Genomic DNA, 27,062 nt, shown 5'->3' on the forward strand with positions numbered 1-27,062 from the left:
ATTGAAAGAAAAAAATTGGTTTTGGTTTGTCGATAAAAAGAATAGATTGTTCTTCGCCGAAGGCGAATAAAAAAGTTTGTACAGAAAAAAACCCATTAAATTGTAGATTTTCTTTTAAATTCCACTTAGAAGGCATAATCAGTTTTAAAAAGTTTATCTTTTCAATAGATGCAAATTCTAAAGAAAACATACTAGGAAACTGTTATTTTATGTAATTTCTTTGTTTAAAACGCCTTTTCTTTATTCGTAACTGAAAATGATCATAGCCAGAGATGTGTTTCTTGTTTTAAAATGAATTCCCCACTTTTTAGAAATTTACATTGATAATAAATTTTACCGCTTATTTGTCACATTATATTTTAAGCAACAGTGACTTGTCATTTCATTTAGTATTGGGTTTTCATCTTGATTCGTTCCAATGTTCTTCCGTTTCGCACGTTACGTACATGTACGCCTCTCTTCGCCCTGTTACGGTTTTTATCATTTGGTGAAATCAACTTCACAAATATATCATATGAAATATTCTCATAAAAAATATACGTCTAAAACTTGTCTTAAGCTTATTCGGTCCTTTTTCATATAGGGTTACGACCATCACAATATTGAGTAACGACCATCCTGAACATTTTTGTTGTTTTAGTTACGACCACCATGCTCGAATTATTGAATGACTATTTCACGAAAATTGGAATGTTTTTATGTATCAAATTTTGTTTCAATATCAACGCTCTGACGATTAGTATGTATGAGACAAGCAGTTTGACTGAAATTAACCTTTTACTGCACAAAAATCGGAAAAGATAAATTTATCCCTAGAGTTGTCTCCCATTTTCGGATGGTCGTAACTTTAAGTTACGACCATCCGCTTACCACCAGTGATAATGGACCTAGACTAGAGTCAACACACTTTGACGTAATATTTTATGACCTAAATGTAATGTACAAGTTACATCAACCTGAATAGGTCAATGTGATATAGAAATGTTGACCTTGTAATTTTATCTTATTTTATTCATTATAATGAGATATTTAATGATGGTCAAAACAATTTAGAAAGTGAACATGCCATAGTTATGAATGCATCTTTTCCCACCATTTATTAGTTTTATTGTTAATGAGGTTTACTTTCCCTGCTGTGGATCAATTTTTTTTCATGATTTCAATAAAATTTGACTTTTCATGGATATTTGATTTTGTCATTGATACAAACAAGTGTATGCAAAATTTGTATTCTGTCGAACATTAAATTTGAGGTTTCAGTTATGTTTTATAATTTGACAGCATGTAACAGAATCTTGATTACAGTCTAAACACTCAGACATGAAATCAGCAATACTAAAATTACGAGGTCCAATTTGTCAGCCGTCATCACGTAAAAACGATGAATCAAAGAATTCAACTTTACATATAACTAATATAGTACAATGGTTTTGATTAAAAATTAACCACCCCAGGCCCCTTTGTTTTCCACGTAATTAATATTGCCAATAATTAAGAAGTTACGGATCGAATCCGACACCGATACCAATAGTATATTCACCTGTTACCTATTACCTTATCTGTACGTTCCGCGTCTGACAGGCGCACCACCAAACGGTGAATTTCGAATTTTGCTATATACTATTGAGTAAAGGATACTCCATTTCAGGCCCTTTTGTTTTCCAAATTTATTAATATTACAAATAATTGGTAGGTTCCAGGTCGACGGGTTCAAACAGAAAGATTTTGAAAGTAGAGAAAACTGTGCATCTTATAATCGGCATGACTTTATCAGATGACAATATCAATACTAAAACCAGGCATACGCATAGTTAAATAATCTAATTCAGTCACGGACCCGCGATATAACGGGTGTGTTCTAGTACTTTACTATATTTATCCTTAAAAACTGAGGTCATTAGATTTACATAGGTCGGATTGTCTCAAGTTCAACATGAATGACCAATCAGTGGGCCACTTAATTGTAGGTAACATTTCAATATATTCAAATAAAACACTTCACACCTGTACCAGGTGATAAGATCAAAAGGCCTAACAGATGTAAATATCTACCTATTGTCTAACAGGTGAGATAAACGAAGGAAACACCTGGTACAGATATTGTCTTTACCTACTTAAAGATGAATCATTAAAATATTCTTTTTTTACCTGTTTATGTCAAATTATTGATTGTTTTTACCTGGAATTTGATAACCTTTAATCATTGAGTTGCATCCTATATATTAGAAGATTCTCCAGTATACGTTTGATGTGTCATTAATTAATATTTTAAGTTGATGGCTTTATGGTTACTTTTGGCATAATTGAATGTTACCATCTAATAAGGTTTTGTGATGTATTTATTTACTTTATTCTCAACATTAAAAATCTTAAGGGACCCATTCAAATAGTAAGAATAGTTTTCTATAAAAACTTAATAAATGGGATTACACAACCATAATATGGAAATTATGTATCTTTCATTGCATTCACTACTTTAATTTAGTGCCAGAAACACAAACTCAGTTGAATTGTTGAGTGACAGAACTAACAAAAACATATTCATATGACTATAGAAGGCTGTTATATTAGTACGAGTATATGCAGAACTATTAATCTTTTTTCTGTATTATTTTCAATGTACCCAGGTATTTTCAATGTTATTGAAGCTAACCATGATATAGCACGTTCCAACTTAATATTATTTTCAATATCAGGAAATGCCTGTACTAAGTCAAAATTATGACAGTTGTTTGCCTTTCGTTTGATGCATTTGAGCTTTTGTGCTGAAAGAGGCATTACACACCTTGCAAAGTCCGGCTTCCTCCTCCACTTAAAAGCCAAAAGTGCTGAAAGAGGCATTTAACACCTTGCGAAGTGATTTGTTTTAGTTGTCCTCCCTGTAAGCGCTGGTAAATTATCCTCTTTTTTTTTATAAAGTTCACCTCTTGTTGTGAAATCGCCATAAAGAAACACGCTTTTTGTTTATTTCATCAACACTAACACATAAACGTCAAATATGTGGGGGCAGATGTATGGCACGCCTGAACTGTGATGAACGCACAAGGACAAACACTGTGGGTTTAACTAAGTCTTTACCTGAATGACGCGAATATGTCAAGTATTTGGTTGAGTCTTTCTGGTCAAACTCATGAAATGGGTACAACTAATATGATATTGGATCTGAAAGAAGGAGACACAGTATCTATAAGGCCACAACGTAATTACACAGTTTACAGTAATCAGCATATATACAGCTCATTATATGGCTATCTAATTATGAATTAATGAAAATGTACATGTTTATGGATTTAAGTTTTGTCATTTGAATGCAAAAAAGTATAAAAGAAATGGAGAATGTTTTTCTTCCACTTAGAATAATATACGAAATATTACAAAAAAACTCAAGTCTTTGATTAGCATGCAGCATGGAGAAGACGTTTTTTGAACGAATCTTGATATTTACTGAACAAAATATATACTGAACTTGTTCATAGTGTTAAAACTCATATAAATTAAGACACTATTAAAATAATTATGTTGTTTCGATTGAATCAGAATTTATCATTTGTATCTGCGATTCGCACACAATTTACCATCCGTCCCATTTTAGCCTGTCATTTGTCTCAAAAAGCTATCAATTGTAAATCAACGGACGCATCTGTTGTCAAAAGGATGGTGTTTCTTCCTGTATTCAAGAACAAAAACACAATTCTTCCTTCATAACAACTTCTTCCGGTAAACTTGACCTGTATCTAACTGTCATCACAAACAATTGGTCAAATCAATTAACAATTGTCTTTCAAGGTTTTTTTTTCATCAGTCCAAATCTGTGACATTTTTTTAAATTGAATACTGTCAAAACTTCTAACTTTTTTTTTTTGAATAGCAATCAAAGATTTGATTGTCATATGGTCATGAGAAAAACAAAAATGTTCACATAAAATAGAGGCATACAATAGAAAATAAACAAATTGGTTTCAGAAACACGTAAAATTTGCCGGGTAAATGCAAAAAAATCTCTTCAAACTAATGTTAATTTGAGGGGAAGAAAATAGTCTTATTTAACATTCTACTTTGATATATCTATTGTAACCGAATCACTTCAATATTTGATTATCAGATTACATGCCATTCTTATGAAAATCTATGGCTTTTGTCGTCCACTTATGATTTTTTTATTTTTCCAGTATTTTGTGTATCCTTGCTTTTTTCAAATTGTTGCTAACCAATATTGGAAATATGTATCACAATAGCGTAATGGAAGGAAATTTTGCAACCCCAACGACATTCTTAAAGGATGTGATTTATACTTGATATTGATACATGTAAGTAGATATGAATATTCATTTACATTAAGAGACGTAAACAGGAAGCATCTGTAGTTTGTTATAATGTTCAAGCCTATAAAAAGAATAAGTGTGCCCATTCGTATTAATCGTTTCGAGTGGAAGTTAAAACAATGCAGTCCCAATGTCTATTATTATGTTTTCTTGCACTAGTAATATGCCAGGGAACAGAAACTGTTTTAGATTTGTTTCCAGAGTACAAAATAGTTCAAAGGAAAATAGATGCATTGGAAAATGACAATAAAGCACTGAAGGTAGAAATAGCTCAAATTAAAGGTGAGACATGTAATGCAATAACAGCAGGATATTTGACATAATACTAGTAACATATCTTTTCTTCATACTAGAAATTCCGTTTTACTATTTCCAAAATAATCCGCCTATCATAATATAAAGCATTATCAGTAATATTTAAAAAAAAAAAGCACACCAAATCATTCTGAATGATTGAAACTGTCCCAAACAACGGAAATTCAATCAATAAAGAGACGTTATATTCATCTTGTATTACCAACAATGATATCCCCAAAATTCCTTTATATTCTGCAACAACGTAATTAAATTGGTTTTTTTTGTCCATTTACTGAAACATTAAAGCGATACTAACATTGTTACAAAATTTATCAACTGGTCGTTATAATAAAAATCGGTTAAAATGGATACATAATTTTAGAAATTGTTACTCTATTTCTTTTTCCAGGTTTATCTTTTCCCCCAACCGGTTGATTTTGTTTTTTTAATAACCGTGTGGTTCGTTTGTTCTCCATACTTCACTGAGCTAAATTTAATTATGAGGTCACATTTTTTTTTGCTGTATACCGAATGCATTATTATACAATACAATGTAAAATATTGCCAGAACTTTTCATCTCCAAGTTACAACACATATGAGCAACATGATTGAATGAACCAACAAAACCTCACTTTTAATTACAAAAGTAAACATACCTAGAACAAATATCTTTGTATTCGATTAGCTGTTTGTAAATGGTGATAGCGAATTAAACATTGTATTGGTTGAGACAATTCTATGTGACGTTGAACAAAGCTTGAAATCACACTCTGATGATCGGGACTACCTCGTGTGATGTGAATCGTTTTGGGCGATAGTGTAGTCATTATTGTGTCAAAAATGCTAAAATAAATAATAACATTTTGATTGGAAATATGAATCAATATTTATGTCGTTTTTATTTAATCTTTTGCTTGTTATGAGCCACATCCCCAAATTGTATTATATATTATATTTGTTGAACCTTATCAAAAGAACAGAAAAGACTGTGAGTGATGCATTGCATGCAGTCATATTCCAATTTGAAAATAAACATCCTCTATTTATATAACACTAGACGATAGTAAATTAAAGTTTTCGTTAGTTTTTTTGTTTTTTCTTATCGGTAATAAAACAATTCAGGACATTTAAGCTCTTAAACTGCAATATTCTGCAAATAAAAATTCCAAGGAAAACATTGGTTGCTATGGTGATAAAACTTAAGAAAAGCCCACGCATTTTTTATTTAGTTTAGAAAAGAAGTATCCAAACTTCATAACTACAGTGCTAACTATTCTGTACACATTGGCACTTTTCTAAAAAAAAACAAAAAAAAACACCAAAGAAAATTTGATAATTTTGCAAAATTCCCAATTTAAACAATTAAATATTGATACTGTTGTATTTATCTGTAACGTAATGTGCACTTAATCGAGAAAGTCAATGCTATAAACGGTACGTACTATTATCTACGAAACGTTTTATCGGCGTCTTTGTTAATCTAAAATCAACTACAAAAAATCTTTTTCTTGATGTCTTGGTCAAAATTTTAGTCGCATGTGTTGTTTGTTTGTGATGTATGTTTACACAGTTTTTTGCAGCTAGATCATAATTATTATCACACTTACCATATATGTTTGTTTGGGTTTTTCATCCTAAATTGTCAATATAACTGAACTGTTAACAAACACTGAAGCATGACTTGAGCGCCCCCCCCCCCCCCCCCCTTTATGTCAGTGAGCAGACCCTCATTATAAAAAGTTATCAATCCGCCACTGTTATGCTTTTATAATTCGTGACAGATTATTATTGATATATTTGTAAGTGAAATTAAAGAAAGTAGCAAGAATTTTTGTCGTGTCTGACTTTCGAGAAGGAGCCCAAATCACACAATCAGTGAATATATTTTCGATCATACAGTCGGCATTCCTTGTAGGCTGATAAATTCGTCTTGGTGTGTTTTTTTTTTTAAAACAGTACGATTACTATCTTAAACCAGAAATGTTTTTTTTCGACTCCAAAAACCGTTTATATCAGCCTCGAAGTCATGATTCGTTGAACGTTGACGATTGCCAAATAAATTGATCACTAGGTGCAAGGAGGTTAAATTATAACCTCTTTGCTAGTTGATCCTAGTTGTAACAAAAAGTTATGAAAGGTACCAGGATTACAATTTAATACGTCAGACGCGCGTTTCGTCTACATAAGACTCATCAGTGACGCTCATATCAGAATAGTTATAAACCCAAACAAGTACAAGGTTGAAGAGCAGTGATGATCCAAAATTCCCCAAAAGTTGTGCCAAATACGACTAAGGTTAAATATTCTAGAGATAAGAAGTTCCTTAGTTTTTCGAAAAATTCAAAATTTTGTTTACAGAAAATGTATAAAAATGACTACATAATTGATATTCATGTCAACACCGAAGTGCTGACTACTGGGCTGGAGATACCCTCGGGGACGAAGCGTCCACCAGCAGTAACAAAACGAATCTGTATATGAATTTAATACCAAGTAGAAAACAATAAACTTGCGGAAAAGATTGTAAACCACAACATGAATAGCTAATAGTTTTAACACCATTTCCGGATTTCGACAATAAATGTCTCTTCAGTTTACCCGAATTTAGGATAGACTCTTGACTTTTGAATAATCAAAACATAATAAACGGATTATATAAATCGGAGGGAACATATAATTCAAGCCCAAACGAAATAATATATAAACAAGTCTAAACTGAAAACAAAGTTTTCTCGTTTGAATTGTTTTACATTGTCATATTGGGGCCTTTTAAAGCTGACTATGCGGTATGGGATTTGTTCATTGTTGAAGGCCGTACGGGGACCTATAGTTCTTAATGTCTGTGTCATTGTGGTCTCTGGTGAACAGTTTTCTCATTGGCATCATTCCAAATCTTCTTTTTTTTATATTTAAACCTAAGATTGCATGGGATAAAAACCGCATTTTTTAAATATGTGCATGTATTATCTTAATTTTAGTTTCTTGTGTACAATTTTGAAATTAGTATGTCGTTCATTATCACTGAACTATTATATATTTGTTTAGGGGCCAGCTGAAGGACGCTTCCGGCTGCGGGAATTTCTCGCTACATTGAAGGCCTGTTGGTGACCTTCTGCTGTTGTTTTTTTTTCTACGGTCGGGTTGTTGTCTCTTTGACACATTCCCCATTTCCATTCTCAATTTTATGTAACAAATTTTGGTGAGGGGTCTAAAAACAGCACAAACACTATTTTCCAAACAAAAAACGGGAGAAAAGTATGTTTAAAAAAAAGGCATAAGGTCGAACAACGGATATGTTCTTAAATTAACTCATCATAGATTCTAAAAATAAAAATGTGTACTCCAGACGCGTATCGTCTACAAAAGACTCATTAGTAACGCTCTTTAAAAAAGCCAAACAATGTTTTATGTTGAATTGCACTGAGTGCCTACAATCTGAAGGATATTGCCAAATATATGGAGAAATCCTTATTATTTCATAAAGTTCTGTAATAAAAAGTAGTTAATTTTTAATTATGACCATATCGATGATAATGCCTGTCAGCATAATATCAGCATAAAAGTGATGACGTCTTGATGATATATTTATTTTTCGTTCATTCTTTTATAGAAGTAAGACCGTTAGTTTTCTCGTTTGAAATGTTTTAAATGGTCATATCCGGCCCTTTTATAGCTGACTATGCGGTTTGGGCTTTGCTCATTGTTGAAGGCCGTGCGGTAACCTATAGTTGTAAATGTCTGTGTCATTTTGGTCTCTTGTGGACCGTTGTCTCATTGGCAATCATACAACATCTTCTTTTTTTTTATATTGGATACGTTGTTATTGAAATAATAACAAGAAACGGAAAAGGAAACTTTCGATAGGATATGCGTCACTACTGAATGCACATTTACAAATATGTATGTAGGACTCTCAAGTGCGATGGTACTTTAAAGTACGATGGTCACGCTAAATAAAGGCAACAGTAGTTTACCGCTGTTTAAAACTCATAAATCCATGGACAAAAACAAAATCGGGGTAACAAACTTAAACCGAGGGAAACGCATTAAATATAAGAGGAGAACAACGACACAACACTGAAATGTAACACACACAGAAACGGACCAAGCATCAGACAAAATCCCACGAAAATAACTAACATAACATCAAAACCAAATACACGAATTTGGGATAGACAAGTACCGTGGCACGTCTTATCGCAATGTAAATTTACACTAAAAAATAAGAGAAAACAAACGACGCAACGTTAAAATGTAACACAAACAGAAATGAACAATAATATAACAATGGCCATCTTCCTGACTTGGTACAGGACATTTTTAAAGGATAAAATGGTGGGTTGAACCTGGTTTTGTGACATGCCCAACCTCGCACTTTAATGGAAATGTTAAATATAACATTGAAATGACAACATAATATTAAAGGACTACAATACAAATAAATAGGAGAACATATTAGACAAAGAAATACATGATTAATAGATAACAAAAAGCATCAGGTTTAAAATTCAATACGCCAAAAACGCGCCTCTTCCACACAAGACTCACCAATGACGCCAAGATATAAAAGATCGAAAGTGAAAAAAAAAGTACAGAGTTGTACAGCACTGAAGATCAAAAGTTGAAAAAGGTTGTGTCAAATACGGCTATGTTTTTATGTTTGGGATAAGAACATCCTTATTATTTAGAACAATTAATGCTATTGCAAACAGTAAATTTTATCAAATGAATATAAAAGAGATATATTTAATGAAACTAAAGTATTAACTAATTACAGAAAACTAAACCCGAATACACAATGCTAAGACCAACACAGAATAGACACACCCGACACAGTCCAGGCCTCAACCCAATAAATCATAAAAATGACGTCACATACGATGGCGAAAAGGCACAAAAAATACGTAACATTGAATTTATGAAATTTCTGAAAGAGCACAAAAATGACGTCACATATGGAAAACTATAATTAAAAAGTAAGATAGAATGCTAAGTGCGATGGTCTACCTTAAAGTACGATGGTGTCTTACGCTAAAGTGCGATGGTTGTTTGTTTGCTAAATGACGGAGGTATATCAAACTTAAGTGCGACGGACCAATGGAATAAGGTCGAGGGACGTTGCTTTTTAATAAAAATTACAATATTTGAAGGGAATCGTAAAGTAAACTGCGATATTAACAATTATTTAAATGTATCTGTTCAATTCAAATAAAAAATGACGCAGGAGGTTTAAAAAGTAAAATGGTCGACTGCATAATACAAGTTTTTCTTCGAGCTACCGAGAGAGAGAAAAAAAACATTTGCCACAGACGACAAAGCGCGATTTGTTTTAAATTAATTAAGTCATTGTTGACATTTCAAATTAGTTTAAAAGTCCTGCATATTTACGCAGCTTGCAAATGTATTTCTTTTTTTCAATTAAGGTAGATATCGTCATAATGTACACCTAAATTTTAATAGCTACTTTGTTGGTCATCCAAATTGCACACGGTAGTATTGATGCATCAACAATGAACAGGGGCCTAACCCAATACATCAATGAAAATATACCACTAGGTTTGACACAGGCAATTAAGATGTCTTTTTGAAGTGCTTTGTCATAAATGATAACGCTTTATTATTGTGGTTGTAAGGTTGCATGATATTATGGAGATTATTATATAATTGAAAACATTTAATTCGAGGTCATGAGTATTAAAAAGCAAATGTATTTCTAAAGCAGTTCAAGGTGAATCATCTTGCAAGTTTGAATGCGTTATTCATTTTAAACAAGCCTTTTGACTTCCCAGACAAAGTTAACATGAAATGTTCATAGAATATGGGTTTTTGTATATTTGTGAAGAGCGGTGACCTATACCTGTTAATTTCTGTGTCATTTTGGTATCTTGTAAAACGTTGTCTCATTGGAATTTATAGCACATTTTATTCTTATAGCTTCTTTATTTAGCCTATTCGAATGCCATTAACCCAAAGATATTTTAATATCTTTTACAAATGGGGGTCTTTACTCAAAAACTCTTTTAGAAAGGTTATATGAAAGAGCAAAGGAAATCAACACTTAACAAGTTTTATGTTTGTATATTAATTGATCTGATACCGATACCTGTGTTGGTGGAAAGTAAGTGGACTGTCAGTCCCCTAGTGTTTCATCAGTTCAGAATTCAGTGATTATGATTTATAATAATCCTTTCAAAGATTGGCCGTTTAAGAATTTTTATTTTGAAATAATAAAGAAACTAAGGTTTTAATTCCCTCAGAAGAAGGTTTGACGATTTTTTTTTCATTTTTTATAATACTTCTCAGTGTCTCAGCGCACTTTTTTTGCGTTCTTCAATATTTGTGTCTCCGTTTGCGTAGTTAAACTTTATCTTCTTCTTGTGTTTATAATTGTATATTTTGGATGTATTGGTCCGCTTCGTTCTCTAATTGTGTTTTCTCGAATGTCTTCTTCTTCTTATATTTGAAGAAAGAGTCCAATAATTATGATTTTTTTTATAGCTCAGCATCATTTAAATGACTTAAGTAACGAGAATTCAATCTATAATGTCTATGTCGTAAGGAAAAGATCAGGAATTACCAATTGATTAAAAGGATACATTTGTATATTCCAGGCAAATAAATACAAAAACCAAATTCGGTTATTATGTAAGCATGTTTAAACAGAATTATTAAGAAGTGATATAGTTACGATGTTGTTGTGAGGTCATTGCAGATTGCATATTTTGGCTTTAATATTGATCACCTTATAGGTTCTTTGCATCGGAAATAAACACATTTATTCTGAAACCAGTTGTTGGCATGATAGGGGTTAATATGTTCTTCTCGTAAGGGAGGGATTGCACTTTATATTCATATGATGAAGACATAATATTTCAATCAATTTAATTGGGATCTGGAGCTGGCATATCATTAACTGCTAGTAGTGATTTGTTAATTTATGTATTGTCATGTTGTTAAGTTTCTTTTATTATCTTTTCTGTATTCAGACTTGCGCCTCTTTTAAACTGAGTTTTACTGTGCGTATTGTTGTGTGTTTTTTTTCTTTCTATATTGGCTAGAGGTATAAGTAAAGGGTTGAGCTCTCAAAAAAAAATGTTTAACCCCGCTTCATTTTAGAGCCTGTCCCAAGTCAGGAACCTCTGGCCTTATATAATTTTTAATTTTAGTTTCTTGTGTATATTTCGTAGTTAAGTATCACATCCATTATCACTGAACTAGTACACATTTTTGTTTAGGGGCCAGCTGAAGCAAAGCAGGAGTTTTTCGCTGCATTAAAGAAACCATTGGTGGCCTTCGGCTGTTTTCTGCTCTATGGTCCGGTTGTTGTCTCTTTGACACATGCCCTTTTTTCCATTCTCAACTTGATGTAAGCTTGTAATCTCGTGTGACAAAATTTTCAGTCCAATTGATGTTAACAGTACGACTTACTTGACCAATTAACTCTGCGAATAATCGATCATACAAGTAGAATATGAGTGTCTTGTTCAGACTGTCGTTTTTCCTTTGAACTTTATCTCATGGCGCCTTTATTTACACACACAGTTTCCATTCGGTGCCTGGAAATATTTGATCTGCTATAAGCAGCTAAAATACAATGTTTGAATTGCTCTCTTGAAATTATATATTTTGATCTAAGCTTTCAGTATAGGAATTAAGAAGTTGTTCTTAAAAGAAACTGTTTTTATGTTGAAGTGCTTTCAACGAAATTTATTTACGCAAGACATATATTTTATTAATCTCAAAAATACCCGAAAAAGTGTATGCAAACAGTGCATATAGGTGACGATGGTCAAAATTACTTTTTAGATATTTGATCATCCTTTCTTCAATAGTTCATTGATGTTGTTTTTTTTAAATAAATTATCTTCTAATGGTTATTGATATATCTAGAGTAAAGTAAAAGTTTTAATATCTAAATTATCGAAATGTGCATGGTAGCTAATCAGATGTGCATTTACGATGAACTATGTTTATTTAATTAAAGATGTGTTGAGTTTGTTAGTATTTACATTTCTATTTCTATTTACAGCATCAGTAAAGAGACAAGGATGTAAGTATTAATGATTAATACTGAAAACAATGAGACTTGCCTCAATATACTGTCATACAAGTGAGAAGTTAAGCTAGCTATAGAACCAAGTTTGATACATAAGAAAATGCCTGTATTAAGTCAGGAATATTACAGTTGTTTTAAACCATTCCTTTGATGTGTTTGAGCTTTTGATTTTTCCATCTGATCAGGAATTTATGTTCAGAATTTTCCTCGGGGTTCAGTATTTACCTTAAAGAATCTTCTTCAATATTGAAAAAAAGCATACCAAATATAAAAAAGATGTTTAATGACCTCAATAGAGGCAAACAAACAGAACCATTACAGAGGAAATTGATGAGAATACAATTTGTTCAAGAAAACCAAGTTCATTGATATAGTGAGCGATCCCTGCAGCACTGGTGACAACCGTAGAGCTTCTTGTAATCTGTAGATACTATAAAATAGGGATAAAGGATGCCAGATGGACAGTCAAACTCTTAAATCGAAAACAAACTGAGAACGCCATGGCAAAAATGGAAAAGACAAACAGACAAAAAATAGAACACAAGCCACAGCATAGGAAGCTGAATACTAAGCAGCACGAACCAAACTGAAACTGGGGGAGGTTGATATCAAGTGCTCCGGAATGGGAAGCAGATTCTACTCCTTAAGTTGTGTTTCATGTGTTTTATACACTATTTTATTTCTAACACAGGTCAGTCTTTGGCAAGCATTCCTATCCAGTGATCAAATTTCCAGCTTCAAGATACATTACTTTTAACCCACCATTTACTGCTGTTCCAGCCTTGGTGTACGGATTATATTTGTATGACACTTCGAAGGACTCAAATTCTAGACTTGTCACAGACGTTACCAATCTATCTAAATCCGGATTCAATATGAAGATAAAGACCTATGATGACACACAAATGTGGGGAGCTCGTATTTCCTGGATGGCTTGTCCTAAAGCAACTGTAGATTAACAAAGCAAATATCAAAACAAAAATGTATGAAAATGAAAGGAATCTCTTAAAACTATATTCTCTTTTGATTATAACTTGTCGATTAAGCTATGTCCTTGTTAAAGAATAACCAACTCTTCATTACAAAGATATGTTTGTTCGTGTTGTTTTTTGTGTTGTTATTTATTATTTCTTTCTTTGATTGATTTTTTTTTCTTTGGATGAGGAGAGGGAAGCAAATCAAACCCGAGTTACTTTTGAAGAGACATGCAAAATGGCTCGGTTATACAATTTAACTTTTTGAAGAGAGGGTTCGAAGATGGCCTGTGGCAAGGCAAAATGGCTGTCCCTATCCAATATACCCTCATTTTTCAGTGGCTATCCAAATTTCCCCGATTATTATCCCAACCTACCTATTGTAATCATTGTTAACTTGTTCTCGTCCTGAATAGCAAGCAATGTATGGCATTGAACATTAAGCAACCAACAATCAATCAATCAATCTATTTGAAAAGTACACGGAAAGGCGATTTCAGAACCACAATGTATTGCTTCCAACAAACAAATATGACCCTTTATCACTTATAATGCTTTTTAAAACGATGAAACTTCGGGTCGTATTAAATTATCTTTGTTCCCAACTCGTCATTTGTTTTAATATTAGCACTTTAAGTCGCGATTCACAAGTAGAAGGACACCAGGTGTTTCGAAATAAGAGAGAAAATGCCGCTTTAAGCTGTGTTAATGACCGTCTGTAAATTTCTATGATCTTAACCTTTGTTTCGAATTAAAAGGGATTAATTTAAAAATAAAAATATTAGCAAGCCTAAATCTCTCCGGCATGAAAACTTGTTATACTATTCAAACGAGAAACCCGACAGTTTGATTTATATAAAAAAAAAAAAAAAAAAATTATGATATGCAGGAACATACGCTAATCACTAAATTAAAAGCTCCAGACTGTTGACAGGCTCATACAGAATGTGGTGGGTTTTACAATTGTGATGCGCTATATCCTCCTCCTTCTTTTTACCCGGGACAGTGGTGGGTGTAACAGCACAACATAGGAATAAGCTTAAACCATCAGTTGGAAAGGGCTTGACACAAAATCTTTTTAAGTCATAAAATGCCAAATCTGAGAGAACCTATCTAAGGAATCCAGTATTTTGAACTTGAGGTCAAAGTCAAGCTCACAAAAATTTGAGTTTACTTTAGAGTGTTCTGTATACAAAAATATATAGGAGAGAACATCCACGAATCTAACGTATCTTAATAGCGAATTTTCCTTGAAAAGCTTTAGTATTCACTTGAAAAAGCTTTGAAAATTTGTCACGCTGTTTCATTTACATTTCTGCCAAATTGGTAGGATTTCGCAAAACGAACAGTACAAGACTTTCGATGAGCGGTACAAAAGGAATCAGCATAACAACACAAAAAGAATATACAGAGTTTGAAAATAAAATAAAATAACGGGTTTCTCATTCGCATTGTGTATTTTGAAACAACAATAAATCGCAAAACACACGGTCGCATTTTGTGTAAGAGCCAACCAATCATTGTTTATTTTTAGTTTTGTCAAGTTTGTGTTGCACAACATGTTTGTTTCGCGATGTTTCCAGGTAATTCACAGAACTGTCTATTTAAAGTAGTTATATGTTGTTCATTTAATATAAATAAGATACAATGTTGTCAGGAGAAAAACTTTGGTTTCTTATAGGGGCACTAGCTGTCAAATTCATGTTCACAGATTTTAATCAAATTCTCATATTAGATTTATAACATTGTAAAATATTTATCCAAATTATTAAAGTCTAAAAAAAAACAATAAACAGTGCATGGGCAGGAAAATAGGTAACTTCGATTCGTGTGTGTTTTAGCCTATACGCCATCTATTCAATTATCGAGTTGACCTCTAAAGTCATCCGGTGACCATATAAAAAGGACGAAATATACCAAAGGGACAGTCACACTCATCAATCGAAAATAAAATGACAGCGCCATGGCTAAAAATGAAAAAGATAAACAGACAAACAAAAGTACACATGACACAACATAGAAAACTAAAGAATAAGCAACACGAACCCAACCAAAAACTAGGAGAGATCTCAGGTGCTCCGGAAGGGTTAGCAGATCCTGTTCCACATATTGCACTCGGCGTGTTGTTTATGAGAAAACAAACCCGGTAAATAGTTTAATTTAGTTGGTTACATTCATGAAAGCGAAAGGGATTGTAGTTACGACGTAAGGAACATATCCGATATCATCTGTTAAATGGTTATTTCAAAATGGTCAACCAAATCGTGATGGCGTCCGTGAAATTTACGAAGGGACGATTTCATCGTCAACATTTGGAACTCTTGGTTTGATAAGATACACCCTTTAGATTAATTTTCCAAATTCTTTAAGTTTAAAGGTTTGCTTTGAGTGTATAACTGATTGCTCAAACTTGATTGACATGAACATGATATGAGAATTCTAGAAAAGTGCAATTAAAATTTTCTAAAGCTAGAGGTATAGTTGGAGGGTTGAGAAAACATAAACATGTTTAACCCCGCCGCATGTTTGCGCCTATCCAAAGTCAGGAGCCTCTGACCTTTGTTAGTCTTGTATTATTTTAATTTTAGGTTCTTGTGTACAATTTGGAGTTTAGTACGGCATTCATTATTACTGAACTAGTATATATTTGTTTAGGGGACAGCTGAGGGACGCCTCCGGGTGCTAGAATTTTTCGCTACATTGAATGTATCAAAGGTACAATGATTATAATTTAGTACGCCAGACGCGCGTTTCGTCTGCATAAGACTCATCAGTGACGCTCATATCACAAGCCAAGCAAGTAAAAAGTTATAGAGCATTGAAGATCCAAAATTCCAAACAGTTTAACCAACAAGGCTATGGTAATATATGCCTGGGATATGAAAAATCCTTAGTTTTCGAAAAATTCCAAGTTTTGTTAACAGGAAATTTATTATTGATATTCATGTCAGCACCGAAGTGTTGACTACTGGGCTGGTGATACCCTCGGTACGAAGCGTCCACCAGCAGTGGCATCGACCCAGTGTTGTAAATAGTTATCAAAGGTGCCAGGATTGTAATTAAGTACGGCAGGCGTGCGTTTCTTCTACATAAGACTCATCAATGACGCTCATATCAAAGTATTTATAAAGCCAAACACGTACAAAGTTGAAGAGCATTGAGGATCCCAAATTCCAAGATATTTTGCCAAATACGGCTAAGGTAATCTATGCCTGGGATAGAAAAATCCTTAGAAAACCTGTTGGTGACCTTCTGCTGTTGTTGTTTCCATGGTCGGGTTATTGTGTCTTTGACACATTCCCCATTTCCATTCTCAATTTTATTTGATTAATTTTTAAAAAAAAAGAAAAAAAAAAGGTTCTAAACTAACACATATTTTGCCCGAGCACCCCGTGATAGCTTTTAGGCAACCCAATAGTATGCGGAACATGTGTGTTAGGGCTGACGAGTCTGATCATAGAAGTACTTCTGGAGAATATTGTTCGTGTGATGAAAACAGCAGCAAATTCTGCCTACAGCTGCATTACTCATTAACTTTTTACAGTAAGGCAACCGAAAATAACTATATTATTTATGTATGTGCCTGTCTCAAGTCAGGAGTCTGTAAATTCAGTGGTTGTCGTTTGTTTATGTGTTACATATTTGTTTTGTTTCGCTCATTTTGTTTACATAAATAAGGCCGTTAGTTTTCTCGTTTGAATGTTTTACATTGTCTTATCGGTGCTTTTTATAGCTGACTTTGCGGTATGGGCTTTGTTCATTGTTGGCGGCCATACGGTGACCTATATTTTCTTTTTTTATATAGAACATTTGCAATGTAACCTGCAAAAGTATGAATGTAATTTGAATTCTAGTTCGTTTTGTAGCCTCCATTTCAAAGAGGCCACAACTCCAAGTGTCTCAGCATTTCAGACAGTCGGGTCATAAACTACTTAATGAGATCTCAACCCTCCCCCTATACCTCTAGTCAGTATAGAAAAGTAAACACACATTAAAATTCAGTTCAAGAAAAGTCCGAGTCTGATGTCAGAAGATGTAACAAAAGAAAATAAACAAATTGACAATAATACATAAATAACAACAGACTACTAGCAGTTAAGTGACAAGTGGAATTAAATTAAAAGACCGAAATTTACCTGTATTGTTGAGATGATTTACACATACAGTTAGTATTGTTAAAACAAATACCCACACTGAAAAGAAACATAAAGACATTTGTGGACCGTAATATATATGCCTTTTGGTCAGTAGACAAAAACTCGAAATCGGAAATGTCACAGTATATTCCCTGTCAGAGACCCGATTAATATATAATATATATTGAAATGTTCAAAAAATACCTTGTTCAGAAACTAATCATATAACCCTGGAATCACTATTTGTATACCAGACGAACGAATAAAAAAAATATAAAGGCCAATCAAAGACAGATAATTCCGAAAGGTTTAGCCAAAAAGAGAGTTTTAAAAAAATCAAATTTAATTTAAGATTATCACCATATCAATGATGAGTCAAGTCAAGAAAAAAGTGCTGACTACTGGACTAAATTGTTATTGTAAAGAAAACAAAAAACGGAAAAAGGAAACTTCAGATAGGAAATCCGACAACCAGCTAATACATATAAACAAAAATATATAAGTATCTTGCGAAATTTGTATTTTTTTTTATTAGTTACATAACGTCAAAATGTATAAAATGTACACCAAAATTTTACTGGCAGCTGTGTTGGTTATCCAAATTGCACATATGGTTGCCCTACCTGACCATTTAAACGCAACGATGATTGGTAGTGTTGATACAACCCAACTGAACAGGGAGCTAAAACAATACATCAACGAACAGATAAAACAAGGTGAGTAAAATACTATTTCAAAAGTAAAATCACAAAAATACTGAACTCAGAGGAAAATCAATTTGGAAAGTCCATAATCACATGGCAAAAACAAATAACAAAACGCATAAAAAACGAATGGACAAGAACTGTCATATTCCTGACTTGGTACAGGCATTTTCAAATGTAGAAAATGGTGGATTAAACCTTGTTCTAAAGCGCTAACCCTTTCACTTTAATAACAGTCTCATCAAATTCCGTTATATTTACATGATGCGTTAAATAAAAAGTCACGATTAATAATATAGTCAAAATATGGGTACATCAGTTTTCATCGTATAACAATTTTAAAAGGAACAATTTAACAGAACACAAAAACATCTACTATCTACGAACACTTTTATTGATTGAATTGATTTAATAGATTCCTTTAATATGTCTTTTGGAAGTTCTAAGAAATCATAAGGCTTAAATGTTTAAGTTGTTAGTTTTTGACATATTCGTTTATATATGCTATTTTAAAGGTTAATTGTAATTTGCATGATTTTATCTAGATATTTTGCGTCATTATATAACTGTAAACTTTTAAACATAATGTCTTGAATATTTTATTGATCAAGGAAAATCATCTTGCAAGTTTTAAAGCGTGATTCATTCGAATTCTCGGACAATGTTATTCTGAAATGGTAATAGAATGTATGTTTTTTTTCATTGTTGAAGACCGTACGATGACCTATAGATGTTAATTCCTTTGTCATGTGGTCTTTTGTGGAGAGTTGTTTAATTTACAATTATATTTTTAGGACATCTTATCTATATTTCTTGTTTAGCTTTTTCGATTGCTTTTTAACCGTAGTGCGTTATTCAAATTAGAGTGCTCGAGGCCAATACAGCAAACCTGCAATCAACACCAGTGCTAATACAGAAACAGCCAGTTAATAACACTATAATATCTGTATTTTCCCGGCAAGAAATGACAAATACCAAATTCGGCTATTATAAATACATTATATGAATATTACAACTGTATAATTCTACTAATGATTAAAAATATTCGACTATCCATGTGATGTTCACAGCACGAATTGCATGTATTTAATGTCCAATTAACTCGAATAATCGATAATATAAGGCAAATGTGTTTGTCGTTTACAAAGTGTCGTCTCTTCTCTGCACTAACTTATGGGACTTTTTTTTCAACACATCGAATTTTTAGTCGGTGCCCGGAAATTTTCGATAAAAAATGTGTTTTTTAGTCTGCATAGTCAGCTATAAAAAGTCCCGAAATTACATATGTAAACTGACGGCCTAATTTCAACAAACACAAACCACTGAATTACAGGCTTACGACATGGGACAGGCTCATACATTGTACATACAGGATTGTTAAACATGTTAGCGGGGTCCCAACCCTCCCCTACACTTGGACAGTGGTGTAACGGGCCAACATGCATGCATTCAGTCTAGATAGGTGACCATGATCAAGATTATTTGTTTAACCTTTAATCGCCATTTCTGCTTCGCGTCATTTCTATCTCATATATTATTCGATTTAAAAATGTTGTATATTTGCAAAAAAAAATTCTGGTCGTAATCGATTCATTTTAAAGAATAGGGTAATAATTAATTTAATTCAAATTATCGAAAATGTACGTGTTTAACCTTCAGATGTTCCTTTACAATGAATAAAGTCTATTCAATTAAAGATGGCATGGTGTTTCGTTCACTGACATTTTGATATTTGTTCACAGCGTCAAGAACCAGAGAAGGATGTAAGTATTATTGAACAGTATCGAAAACAATGTTTTTTTACGCCTGCCTTTAGTATATATACTGAAAACTGTATATCTTGCTTTTTGGTGTGAGTCAAATACTGAACTCCGAGGAAATTCAAAACGAAAAGTCCCTAATTAAGTGCCAAAATCATAATCTCAAACACATCAAACGAATGGATAAAAACTGTCATATTCCTAACTTGCTACAGACATTGTCATATATTGAAAATGGTGGATTAAACATTGTGTAACAAACAAATATATTATCATACATTAACCATGACAAAATTACACATTGACAGGGTGTATAAATACAGAGCCACGTCATTTATAAGAAAGAAACACAAAAAGGCATATAGACAAAGCGTAAAAGCAAAAAGAAAGACAAAAATACAGAAATTATACTAAATAAACAGCACAATGACGGGATGTATAAGTACAGAGCCACTTCATATGGAATGGCGAATCACAAAAAAAGGCCTATTAAAAAGCTTACTGACAAAGAAAATAATTTTATTTTGGTCAAATGATGTCGAAGAAAGACACTTATAATATGAAAACAAGGAGATGCGGTATTTTTAACAATAAATCACTTATCGACATATTTGATGGAAGCAATTAAAAGCCATCTATCGTCTTCAACATCTCCAGAAGCACAGTCAAATTCGTAGACAGAAAACAAACTGATAAACGCCATGACAAAAAAACAGAAGTAGAAAAACAGAACACAAGACATTACATAGGAAATTAAATAATAAGCAACACGAACACAACTTAAAACTAAGTGTGATCTCAGGTGTTCCGGAAAGGGAAGCAGATCCTGCTCCTTAAGTAATATTTCACGTGTTTTATATAAAATTTTATTTTCGACACAGGTCAGTCTGGAGTCTTTGGTGAGCATGCCTATCCAGAGATCAAATTTCCAGCTTCAGGATACATTACTTTTAACCCACCATTTTCTGATGTTCCAGCCTTAGTGTACGGCTTATATCTGTATGACACTTCGAAGGACTCCAATTCTAGACTTGTCACAGACGTAACCAATCTCTCTAAATCTGGATTCAATATGAAGATATACACCTATGCAGACACAAAAATGTGGGGAGCTCGTATGTCCTGGATGGCTTGTCCTAAAGCAACTGTAGATTTGTAAAGCAAATATGAAAACAAAAATGTGTGAAAATGTAAGGAATCTCTTGAAACTATATTCTCTTTTGATTATAACTTGCCGATTAAGCTAAGTCCTTGTTAAAGAATAACCAACTCTTCATTACAAAGATATATTTGTTCGTATGGTTTTTTGTGTTGTTATTTATTATTTTTTTGATTGTTTGTTTGTTTTCAATTTTTTTTCTTTGGGAGAGAAGAGGGGAGGAAATTCAAACCCAAGTTACTTTTGAAGAGACATACAAAATGGCTCGGTTACTAGTATACAATTTAAGTTTTTGAAGAGGGTTCGACGATGGCCTGTGACAAGGCAAAATGGCTGTCCCTATCCACTACACCCTCATTTTTTAGTGGCTGTCCAAATTTCCACAATCATTATCCCAACCTACCTATTGTAATCATTGCTAACTTGTTCTCGTCCTGAATAGTAAGCAATGTATGGCATTGGACGTTAAGAAACCAACAACCAATCTATTTGAAAAGTACACGGAAGGGGGGATTCAGAACTACAATGTATTGCTTCCAACAAACAAATATGACCTTTTATCACTTATAATGCTATTCAAAATGATGAAACTTCGGGTCAGATTAAATCATCTTTGTTCCCGACTCGTCATTTGTTTTAATATTAGCACATAAAAATCGCGATTCACAAGTAGAAGGACACCAGGTGTTTCGAAATAAGAGAGAATATGCCGCTTTAACCTGTGTTAATGACCGTCTGTAAACCCGATCATAGAACAGACAACAGCAGGAGGTCACCAACAGGTCTTCAATGCAGCGAGAAATAAACGCACCGGAGACGTCCTTCAACTGGCCCCTACACAAATAAGTATACTAGTTCAGTGCTAATGAACGCCATACTGAACTCCAAATTCTAAAATAGTACAAGATTAACAAAGGCCAGAGGTTCCTGACTTTTGACAGGCGCAAAAATGCGGAGGGGTTTTTAAAACATGTTTGTGAGATCTCAATCTTCCCCCTATACATCTAGCCAATGTAGAAAAGTAAACGCATAACAGTACGCACATTCAAATTCAGTTCAAGAGGAGCCCGAGTATAATCTCAGAAGATTTAACAAAAGAAAATAAACAAAATGACAATAATACATAAAAACCAACAGACTACTAGCAGTTGACTGACATCCCCGTACGAAAAACTTGACACGAACACCGGCCGGACAGTAGCCGCACTAGAACCGTACTTGTAATAATCATTTTAACTTTCCTTTGAATTGCTTATAATGGATAACCCGGCTGGACTTTCAGCACAATTAGCCGTAAACCGGCTCGAAATATTTAAATTAGCAGGAGTCCGGTTAAGAGAGTCCAACGTCTGAAAAAATCCAGCCGGCATTTCTGGCAAAAATATGGCCTCTATAAAGTTCAACCGGACTTTACAAAGTCCGGCTGAACTTTAAGAAGTCCAGCTGAACTGTAAAAAGTCCAGCTGGAGTTCAGAAAATTGTGTTTGACCTTCAAAGATGACCTCAAAAGGAGCTGATCCACACAAAAAGAGGGGTCCACCCCTACAGAACCCTCCCTCTTGAACCACTACTGTTTAGTTTTTCTTCAGATGGAGGATTCTTCTGATTGTATATGCATTTCTTGTTACAATCTGAAAATAAAAACAAAAAAACAAAATCAGATGCCATTATGCATATATACTGCTTACTTCTTTTTCTTTTTTCTACTGTCTTACTGGCAAACCAAGAAATTGGGAATTGTGAAGCTAAATGCTTACTCCTAAAAACTTGTGGGGATAATTATCATGATTATACATGTATAATAAGTCTAAATAACGTTAAAGTGCATAAAAATAACGTAAAGCTTTGAAAATCACTAAAATGATTTTTTTTGCATGAATAACTATTTAATGTAGTATTTTTTAAATTCTTTTTACTCTTCAAAAATTAAGCATATCAGATAATATCACCAAAATGGGGGAATTCAATTACATTGTACTTACCAGAATATGCAATCCAAAATACATGCAGACAGCAATCTTCCTAAATTGCCAGTTAAAAGGGTCCATTTTTGTTTAAAAGTAATGTGAAGAGAACTACTTCCAAACATTTGCTTTACATCCAATGTAAATTTCTCATTTTCTTCAAGAAAGAAGACACATCTTCCTGTTTATTCAAATTTCAAATTGTGTTGTATTGCAACACATGAGGTTGTTTGAGGAGCCGTGAAAAACTTGCTTTTTATGATTGCTTGCATATATGTCTTAATTTTGAATATGTAATATATTAAAAAAAAGAAAAATCAATTATTAATTTATTCAATTATGAAATGTTTAATAAAATTGATAGTAATTGCAGATATATGTGTTTAGAAATGTGTTATCCTTCAAATGACCTCATGATCAACCTCTTGATGCTACTTCCTGTGACCTGTCCAGACTGAGGTTAATTAAAAACAGATGGTTCACATCTACAAGACTATTGGTCCAAGGACACAGTTATCGTCCTTTGGTTTTCGTTCTCTACGAATATAGTCCCTAGTGTAAACAGTGTATAACTTGCATGTTTTATTTGATACACTTTCCCAAGTTATTTCTTGATATTAAATGCATGAAATATTAAGTAGGGGGATGTTATTACATGTTTAAAACATTTTGGTGCTGAATCTTTATGTACAGAAGTGATTTGGTCCAGTTACAAAAGGTCAAATTTTATCACGTCTGAAGCTGTCAAACTGAATTTTACACCCCCTTAACACAGAATTGTCAATATTTAGAGTTAGAGCTGGTAGAAGTTTCTATAATTTTGATATTATTTGTCTCACTGGTAGTACACTACACTGTAAAAATCTTTTTGAGAAAGAGCAGGTGCGATTTTTTTAATTTGAGTTTATTGTCTAAAAGAAATGCACTACGAAATAACTGTGTTCTCGGGCCTATTGCTATCAAATCACTGTTATGGCTCAAGTTTCTAATTGATGTTAAAGAATGATGATAATTATTAATTTTATGCATTCATCTTATTAAATATAAATATAATAGAAAATAAATAAATTTGACCTATTGGCAGATGTAATTTTGCTAGGGGTTTTATTTCATGAAAAAGTAAAAATCTTTTAAATAATTGTTGAAAATATTAACTGGGATATACTTCAATAAAAAATAAGTCACCTATATTAAATTTCAACTTTCCAGTTAATTTACAGTCTTTACATGTTAATTATTTAATAATGGAATTGAAAATCTTAGGAAAAGATCAAATCTTATAGTTAAAGTATATTGTAAAAAATATGATATCATTATTATAACTTGCAAATTTTCATTTTTAACTCTTTTCCATTTTTAAAGTAATTAATTTTTCCTCTGAAAGAACAGAAACCTAGTTGCAAACTTTTTATTTCTGTTAGGGCAGATTTGGCTGATGAAAATTTTCGAAGTCTAAATTCCTGCTCATAAATTACTGTAAAATTTTCTAAGACGAAAATCATGCTGAGCATTCTACAGAAAGAATAAATTTCCTCGAAAGTCCAGCCGTGTTTATTTTCTTGTCAGAATTACAAAAAATGCAGTTGGACTTTTAAGAAAATACCGGCTGGCAAATAACCGAAGTATGAGAAAAAGTACGTGTACGGCTCATGTCAGACTGGACTTTTCAAAGTCAGACTGGAATACGTCTTAAGTCCAGCAGAAGTCCAGTCGAACTCCTGTTAAAATTTTCGTACGGGATCCCAGCTCCGGACTTCAATTTAACTGATTGAAAGATTATGTCTTAATCAGATGAATATAAGGCACAATCCTTCCCGTTAGGGGTTCAGAACCATACCATCATAACATATATGAGAAGAACATAACCCGTGACTATAATATTTATTCTGTCTATTCAAAATAAAATAAAAATGTAATGCACACTTTAAAATAACCCGCGTAGCGAGATATTCAGTGTGCATCATTTTCTATTGTTGTTATTTTTTTATAGACGGAGCAAAAATTAGCAGAGTCATTCCTTAAAGGGTTTTCTTGTTTTGAATTTTTTCCAGACCTCTGTATTTTTCTGATTTTACTTTTTTCCAGTATAGCACTTCGAATGCATGAAATTTATAACTAATTGCTTTCCTTTTTGAGTATTATGTAGACGAAACGCGCGTATGGCGTACTGACTATAGTCCTGGTACATTTGATAACTATTTACACCACTGGGTCGATGCCACTGCTGGTGGATGTTTGGTCCCCGAGGGTATCACCAGCCCGGTGTTGACATGAATATTAATAATGTGGTCGTTTTTATAAATTTCCCGTTTACAAATTTAGAATTTTTCTAAAAACTAAGGATTTGTTTATCCCAGGAATAGATTACCTTAGCCGTATTTGGCATGACTTTTTGGAATTTTGGATCCTCAATACTCTTCAACTTTCACAGGCACTTGTCTCAAAAACAATCCTATAAAAAATGCCAAAAAAATGAGACGAATGCAAAAAAACATCCCGTTGACCGACTTCTGAGGCCTGCTACTAATGATCCCGACAACAATGATAGTCGTGTCATATACCATTGTGTAGATAAATCAATGTAGATTTACGGCATATTAAGTTTAAGTAGGTTTGACAACCTAGAAATAAAAAAAATAACGGGAATTTGGGACTGGGTGTCATTATTAAAAAAAATAGTTAAGTACCGTGTGTTATATTAAGGTATATGGGATTTTTTTTTGAGACAAATGCCTCTGTCAACTTTGTATTTGTTTGGCTTCATAAATATTTTGGTATGAGCGTCACTGATGAGTCTTATGTAGACGAAACGCGCATGTGGCGTACTAAATTATAGTCCTGGTACCTTTGGTAACTATTATATCTTTATTTCATATTATTTGAAAGAGAACTTAACATCGGCAAACTACTGTTGCCCCTAATTTGTCCGATTATACATCCGATATTAGGATTTTGATTATTCAAATTATCTTGGAACTTAGTGCAATAGCTTGTTCTGATAATCTTTTCATTGAAATGCGACACTGCCTCGCAAAGTTTACCTTGTTTGTAAGTCAATCACATTTGTTAATCCGTGATAATGCCTTCGACAAGACTTAAAAGTGCACATTCGAAAGTTATGTTGCAGAGTTGATACAACAACACGGTGGATTATCTAATACAAATTAATCAGATTTAATTGTATCATTGTAACAAAGTTAGGAGTATTATGATTCTGTCGTTGATTGAATGCTTTTCAAAATGGGTTACGTGTGCAAAAATTGAATTATAACATTTCGTTGTTACCGTTTTATTTCAGGTTCAAAAAACTGTATGTGATACAATTAAACTAAGGTTTCACAGCAGATGGGGATAATTACATTATATTAACCATATTATAGTTATCAAAATTACCCAATACTTTACATCTAGTTCATTTTTGACGTAACTATAACCCATTGTCTCTATGATATGAAATTAGGCCATAATTGTTTATATAGGAATGCTTTATAAGATCATTAAAAAGAGCATTTGATGAGATGCGTTGTGTTCACTATTTACGTGCACCAATATTTAGTTTACCAATACGTCAAATCAATTCCTGTTACCATTTCTATACAATATTATAATAACACTGCTTTAGCTTATCCAAGCTTTTGGTCTAGTTGTAAAAAAACGATTACCTTACACAAATCTGACAATTAATTATA

General features: G+C 33.0%; 1 protein-coding gene across 2 annotated transcripts; it reads left to right on the forward strand.

The window, feature by feature from the left end:
- The first annotated feature begins 4,339 nt into the window (after positions 1–4,339).
- On the forward strand, positions 4,340–21,552 carry LOC134725715 (uncharacterized). Of its 2 annotated transcripts, none has more exons than XM_063589747.1 (3): positions 4,340–4,604; positions 12,650–12,670; positions 21,132–21,552. In XM_063589747.1, the coding sequence occupies exons 1-3, from the start codon at positions 4,442–4,444 to the stop codon at positions 21,407–21,409; spliced, it is 462 nt and encodes a 153-aa protein (XP_063445817.1). In that variant the 5' UTR covers positions 4,340–4,441; the 3' UTR covers positions 21,410–21,552. The 2 variants fall into 2 exon arrangements, with proteins under 2 accessions (XP_063445817.1, XP_063445816.1); XM_063589746.1 differs by lacking the exons at positions 4,340–4,604; positions 12,650–12,670 and adding exons at positions 18,289–18,502; positions 20,233–20,253.
- The last annotated feature ends 5,510 nt before the right edge of the window (positions 21,553–27,062 follow it).

Source organism: Mytilus trossulus, chromosome 7, assembly GCF_036588685.1.
Source record: "Mytilus trossulus isolate FHL-02 chromosome 7, PNRI_Mtr1.1.1.hap1, whole genome shotgun sequence".
In the NCBI taxonomy this organism is placed as follows: Eukaryota; Metazoa; Mollusca; class Bivalvia; order Mytilida; family Mytilidae; genus Mytilus; species Mytilus trossulus.